Consider the following 7137-nt stretch of genomic DNA (forward strand, 5'->3'; position numbering starts at 1 on the left):
TCATTCAAATAATTCACTCAAATAACTTCACTGAATAATTATTTTTTATATTAGTTGCATGAATGAATCTTCCAAAAAAAATGACCGATTATGCCCGATCCGACGGGGGAAGCTGACGATGATGATTGTGGTGTGTCTAATCTCGCCGATGGAGCAGCAGTCCAGTCAGATAGGGTCGCGGAAGAGGAGGCGCATGGCGTCGCGGAACGGATGGTGCTGGGAGGAGGGGAGAGTGGCAACGGTCATGCTGTTGTAGTGGAGGGCGAGTTGAACGTAGGCTGTGGTCTTCCACGGAAGATCGATGCGGTTGCACGGATGGGTGACGAAAAAGGTAACCATATCGAATTGGGGGTTGCTCGTGTAAACATGCTTGATCAGAGTGGAGGTAAGGGAACTGTTGGACATGCTACGGAAGACATTGAAGGGGCTGATTCTGGGTAGGGTGAATGTGAAAAGGAGGACGGGGATAGTTATACTCGGTGCTTGGATGAGTAGGGAAAACAAAAAGACCTGGGAGCTGGCGATGGAATCAGGTGCTGTATTGTACAATGAGAAATATGACATAATGGCAATTCTCCAAGCGCAGAATGAAAAAATCGCACAAAAGAGGAAGTTGGCAAAACAGAAGGCAAAGATGAGGCGGTGCAAACCCAAAAATAAAAAACAGTAGAGAAGAGAAGAGTCATGTGTGGAGTGCATGGAAAAAGAGTTGCGTGGAAAAAGAGGATAAAAAGCAGTGGTTTAGGTGGTACTTCTGTGCGATCGTCTGGAACATATAGCTGGAAAGGAGTAGGTGGATATTTCAGAATAAAAGCAAAGGGGTAAAAGAAATCATCAATATGACCATACTTATTTGTGATGAGCGGAGAGGTGTTTGCTTCTCGTGCTGTTGATGGCTACTTTTGTTTTCTGCTATTTTTTTGGAGTTACTTGTCTGTTTTAACTGTTTAGTTTTGTTTATTTCTATTTGCTCCACTTTAATGTGTTGAGCTCTTTATTTTCAAAAAAAAAAAAAAAAAACATGTTACACACTTACCCTTCAACAAAATTAAACTTTGAAAAAATAATTTCTCTTTAATTTAAGAAGGATAAAAGAGCAATGAGGCAATGATCATATTAAGTTATTAACAAATCCTTGTGTGCAGTCCCTGGGCCGAAATTACTACCGCCTCCCGCCACTATACGAACGCGATTGAGATGATTGGCGCGAAACTTCTAGCGCAGTCACAGTAGAGAGCGCTGAAAATATTTCAATTTCAATGCTAACCATTCCCAAATTCCTCGTAATCGTCACCGCCAATCACCCTAATAATCTCCCCAACCCTATCACTTCCCTCTTCCTCCCACACTCTCCGTTTCTCCCGGGGTTCGCACTCCGCGCATCCTCCCCCGTTTCGAAACGTCTCTTCCGGTGGACCAGAAAGCCAAACCCAAAGCCATTTCAGTCCACAATGCCTGGTTCGTCTATGTTGGCGGAGTACGCGAAGTCGAACCGGTCAACGTGCAAGGCGTGCTCGAAGGCGATCGAGTCGAAGGCGCTGAGACTGGGCGTTGTCGCAAAGGGCAAAGGAGGGTTCGACATTACCAAATGGCACCACCTCGATTGCTTCCCTTTCCCCTCTGACTCTGAATCCCTTCTTGCTTCCCCTGAGGACGCTATCAAAGGCTTCTCCTCATTGAAGGTTTCGCATTTTCTTCTCTCCTTTAAGTCCTGGTGAAATTTGTTAGGTTTTCACTTTTTTTCTGAGTTTAGAATTTAGGGTTTAACCATTTTATTGCGGGTATATATCAGTCCTTAACCATTGAGACTCGGATAGTTCCCAACGGAAAGAATTGTGTCTTCCGCATTCAGTGTTCAGGATTAAGTTTTATTTGGGACTTAGTGTTCCCTCGAATAATGGTCACTTATTTGTCTTTCACTTGTAAGACTTCTTAGAGGTATAGGTTTTCACATTTTGGGTTAAAACTTGAATCTAAAATTTCCAATCATACACTTCATTAAACCGCTATAGTTGACAATGCATTAGTTTATTCTTTTAGTTTTCTAATCAGTGAAACAAGTTTTTAATGTTATCATTTCGATTTTAAGAACATCCCCCCCCCCCCCCCCCCCCCAATTTTTCCTTCCCAAAATTTCAAGATACAAATATATATATTTTTATATTGTTGTATGATGCAACCAGTGAAAAATGAGTCAAGTTTGTTAATATTGCAATTTGAATTTTGAAGCTTATGATGAGAATTTTGTATCAACTTTATTGAGGTGAAGTTTGGCACGTTTTTTGTTTCTTCAGAGTACTGACCAGGAAGCTTTGAAGAAGATATTGGTAGGTGCACATGACAAGTCTCAACAGAAGGTGAGATTTCCATTATTTCTTTAAAAACAAATCAAATATAAATGTTGAGAGAGATTATGTTGGAGAGCAAAGTTAACTTGTGATGCCAGTATAATGAGTTATTCTTTCTTTTCCAATTTTCTGTGTTATTGAACTTAATCAAACCTGTCTCTTTTCAAATTTTACTGACTGTTTGTGTGTACACTTCTTTGATAGGTTGATAAAGCTATAGAGGACATACAAAAAGATGAAGGCAGGGATACAAAGCGAAGGAAGGCAAGCATGTGTACTCATTCGTTATTTTTGTTTCCACACATGTCAGAATTGTGGATTTGATTAAGCAACAACATTTGAGAAAATGATATTGTATTATTTAATATCAATTTGTAAACAACTTTGAACAGTTCAACTAGAAACCACAAATTGTTGGTTTAGGTTGTTTGCCGATGCTTGTTTTCTCCATCAAATGCTATACGTCAGCTTAAATTGGATTTACTGTTAACTCCCTTTGTTCTTCATGTTTATTGCATGCAGCTGTGTGAATCAGACATTGAAGCAGTAGAGGAAATTAACTTTTCAGTTTCTGAAGTGAAGAACAATTACAAGGTAAGATTTTCCCTTTCTCGTGTTTATTTGATGACCTAGTAATGGCTTTAGTGTCTAATGGTGAAAAACTGAAAGTCTATCATGTTTATATCATTATGGTCATAATTCTTATCCTCTTAACTATTTCTATATTTCTCTATTTTTTTTTTGCTCTTCCTATATTCAACGAATGATTACGTGATACAGGATGCTACCCTCTTACCAAAATGGAAAGCATTTCAGACAGTCATATATCTTGAACGGGTGAGATTACTGGGTACCTTTTTTTTCTATCAAATAGATATAGGTCAGAATTTGCAGCATTACATCTTCTGGTTGATATAGATTTGCAGATAGCCAATTGAAAAAAATGAGGTACTCAATCATCCAGAATTCATGCAGCCTTTATATTTTCACCCATTTCACTTTATTCTATGTTATGGATTCTTATAACTGCAGGATGATGGCCTGAATGACTCAAGCAAAATTGCTGCATTTGATTTTGATGGGTGTCTTGCAAAAACTGCTGTGAATAAGTATGCTTGAATCTGAAGTCTAAGATTTGCTATTATATTTGTTGATGCTGTTGGTTTACCTTTTGGTAGCGTCAAAGGAAAGAGGAGGGGGGGGGGGTGTCTTGTGACCTTATGTGGTGCTTTCACTGCAAAGAAGTTCTTGGATTTAATATCTTTTATAAATTACAACCTTTTGATTTGATGTATTAAGAAGCTTATTTATTTATTTATTTATTTACAGAGTGGGTGCAGATGCTTGGTCCCTCATGTATCCTTCAATTCCTGATAAATTACAAAGCTTATACAAGGATGGGTACAAGCTGGTGTGTCTGTTTTATTTTTAAAAAAAATGGCTGTAGAATTTTCTTTGATTTTTAGAACTCTTCTATGCTCATCCTCCTTTATTCTTATCTTGTGATGGTCACAATTTAACTAAAATGAATAGATAATAATGGCATTTCTGGTTCTTATGCTGTTTATTGTCTTGCTATTGTTTATTATAGGTAATTTTCACCAATGAATCCAATATTGAACGTTGGAAAAATAAGAGACAAGTAGCTGTGGACTCAAAAATTGGACGTCTCAATAATTTTATTGAGAAAGTGAAGGTTCCAATTCAGGTGACTTCTTTGAGACTCCACACATCTGGCTTCTACTATTATTAGCAATGCAAATATTTCTTTTTCTTACTGGCTATAACAATCATTTTCTGGTTCAATTGTTTTCTGTGTTTGGGATATTGCTTTGTTGACAGTGTTCATATTAGTTAAACAAAATTGGGTGATGTTAAAATTTGATGATATCTTTTGGTGGTGCTCAAGGTTAAATATTCTTGTTCTATCTTTCACCTATTGGTAATAGTTATTAGGAAACATGGGTAATTGGGCATACGACACCTAACACAGATACAATGCGACATCATCTGTTTAAGGCCTTCTCTAACCAATATATCCAACGGGATTGGCTTACATAGTTAGATAGTTTCTTTTTTTAGGTGTTAACCCTTTATTTTGTATATGTGAGGAAATCTCATCCTCATTTTTGTCTTTCTTTTCTTTTAATTTCATTTCCTAAAGAAAAAGATACGCTAGGTAATATAGGATTAGGACTGAATGCATTCCAAAGAAAATTAAGGTAGCAATTTACATGATAGAGGTGGTTTTATCTTGTATTTAGCTCATTTGATCAGTATGAAGAAGACTGATAGGCTCCCATAGATATTAACCTGAAAAGTGCAAGAGAATATAACAAGGAATAACGGACAATGACAGAACCTAAATTAGAGCACTATACTAGTTCTCACTCTCCTAAGCCTGTGACAACATAGCAGTTAGACATGCCAAAGCCTTGAGAGTAGATGAGGTTTTTTTAATCGGAATTGCATTAATCATGATATGAAACATAGTGCAAGTATGAAACTTGGCTATGTATATCCAAGTAGAATTGATATTGCTCATGTATCAACATTGTTGTATCTCTTGAATCGGGTTTGTTGTATAGAAGGGTTGTTGTATCTCTCGAATCGTGTTTGTTGTATAAAAGGATCTTCACGTGAAGAACTGTTATACACCATAAACAATAGAAAAATGCCGACCTCCATATATGTGACTCACTCCCTCCCCCTACCAAATCTTATAGAATATGATATTCTGTCCTTGTCAACAAATAACAAACTACACCATATATAACCACATGTTTATGTTACATTTCTATCTGCTATAACTATCTTGGGTCCTATTACTTTCTTCCTTACATGCAAAATGTATTTACTCTTACTAAGCTTGCTCCTGTGTTAGTGGCTATAGCGACCAAGAAACTATTTGAAAAACCATGAAAAATTATTTGGAATTAATTGTACTATCTATAATTGTGGCCTTTGGCTGATGCAAAGGCGCTATCTTATCATCCAATCTATATAGGCTATCTCCCCTGGACTCGAGGCTTGGTGGTTGTTGTTACTGGAATACTGGTTTCTTGCTCAAGCAGTTACATGCTTTATGCAGCAAGTGACAAATATTAAAAAGGAAACAAAAAGTTGCAGTACATTCTTCAATAAAGTTTTAGGAAATAGGTGAGGATCCGACCTGAGAAACAATGTTTCATCTGTATGCAGGTGTTTATTGCTTGTGGGGTAGGTAAAGGTAAAGCAGACGGAAAAGACGATCCTTTTCGCAAACCTAAATCAGGGATGTGGCATCTGATGAAGCAGCACTTTAACTCCGGCATTGCCATTGACATGGATCAGTTATTTTTTTCCCCCTTCCATGCGATGGCACTTTTGAGTGCTACATTTTCATTATAAATTTTTGTTTACACCCATGAAGGTTCGAGAATGTAAAGCACACGTCTTTCTTGATGTAGATCATTTTATGTTGGTGATGCAGCTGGGAGAGAATCAGATCACAGTGATGCAGATATCAAATTTGCAGAGGTATTTAAACCATTTTAGCCATACTGAATTTGCTTCATAAATTTTATGCCCAGTATTTAGCACTTGTCTTCCAGATAATGTGAACTTTAATCATTACATCTAAGTAACCTATTGAAAAGAATGAAGATGATAGCTGGGACTCAGTTATTCTTCTCGAGAAGGTTATAGGTTGTTGAGATTGTTAATAGTATCATCGCCTTCTTTACTAGTTTTTATGTTGTTTGACATTAGAAATTGCTTTATTTGTTCCTCACATGTTTATTGTCTGATTTGTTTTCCTTCATTGATTTTAGGCCATTGGTTTAAAATTTTTTGTCCCTGAAGAGTATTTCGATGCCTGATATCAAATCTCGGATCATTTAAAGCCATGTTTGCTAGACATTGCTAACTGGGAGTCATGTAAATTTACATGCTATTGTCTTTAATATATCAGTTGGAAGAATGTAAATGGATTAATTATTGTAATTTAGATTGTAGGAATCTAATTTGGAGCAATCTTAAATTTCTTTGTAATACTGCAATTCTATGATCATGTCGAGTAATCATTTTGAAATTTATGGCGTCAAAAGAACCAACATCGTTGCTGAGTGGTTTTATGGTTCATACATGCAGTGGCGGAGCTTGAAACAAAATTTTGGGGGGGGGGGGGGTCAGATAGAATATAATTGTCAAAATACTTTTGATATGGATCTCATTTAAGATAAGTTCGTCTAACCTCATCTCTCTGATTTGAGTGATATTGCCAAATTTAAGGCCATTTTTCAGGGTATCATTCTAAAGAATTAAGGTCAAACTCATCAGATGCAATTCTTTAACTTTTGAAGGTTGTATTTTACTTTCTTTGTGATTCATTAAAGTAGAAGAATTTATCTATAGGTGTTGATATTGTGAAAGTTAAAAGTTATATGTTTTCTTTCTTAAATATTAGTCTTTCTCTTAAAAAATGCATCATCAACTTTTTGATTTTTTATGATTATTTTATATAAAAAATTAAATATATATCCGGTAAAATATGTAAAAAAAAAAATAGAAGGACAAATATTAAAGTTTATAATATTTATTAAATTTTTTATCAATTTATACAAATACAATAATATCAATATTTATTGAATATTCTAATATTTTTTATCATATAAAAAATTAAATTAAATAAATAGTAAAATATAAAATAATATTAAATTATATATATAAAAAATACCTAATTTTTTATTTTTGAACTCAAAGGTAGAGGGAGATTTGTTTATTGAATAGAGAGTTGCGAAATGCGAAT

The 7137-nt window shown here is 35.6% G+C and overlaps 1 protein-coding gene across 1 annotated transcript; it reads left to right on the plus strand.

Moving 5' to 3' along the window:
- The first annotated feature begins 1153 nt into the window (after positions 1 to 1153).
- LOC130969893 (polynucleotide 3'-phosphatase ZDP) lies at positions 1154 to 6478 on the plus strand. Its single transcript, XM_057895801.1, has 11 exons — positions 1154 to 1682; positions 2295 to 2357; positions 2553 to 2612; positions 2871 to 2942; positions 3129 to 3185; positions 3381 to 3457; positions 3678 to 3759; positions 3940 to 4056; positions 5550 to 5680; positions 5798 to 5867; positions 6161 to 6478. Exons 1-11 carry the CDS (start codon positions 1260 to 1262, stop codon positions 6206 to 6208), a joined length of 1200 nt encoding a protein of 399 aa, XP_057751784.1. The 5' UTR covers positions 1154 to 1259; the 3' UTR covers positions 6209 to 6478.
- Positions 6479 to 7137: the final 659 nt, after the last annotated feature.

Source organism: Arachis stenosperma, chromosome 3 (assembly GCF_014773155.1).
Source record: "Arachis stenosperma cultivar V10309 chromosome 3, arast.V10309.gnm1.PFL2, whole genome shotgun sequence".
Classification (NCBI taxonomy): domain Eukaryota; kingdom Viridiplantae; phylum Streptophyta; class Magnoliopsida; order Fabales; family Fabaceae; genus Arachis; species Arachis stenosperma.

Excerpts from the sequence above, each read along its gene's own strand:
- LOC130969893 (XM_057895801.1), top strand. The coding sequence starts at position 1,260 with ATGCTAACCATTCCCAAATTCCTCGTAATCGTCACCGCCAATCACCCT. Across the intron at positions 2,358-2,552 it reads ATGACAAGTCTCAACAGAAG|GTTGATAAAGCTATAGAGGA; the intron begins GTGAGATTTCCA and ends CTTCTTTGATAG. Across the intron at positions 5,681-5,797 it reads ATTGCCATTGACATGGATCA|ATCATTTTATGTTGGTGATG; the intron begins GTTATTTTTTTC and ends TTCTTGATGTAG.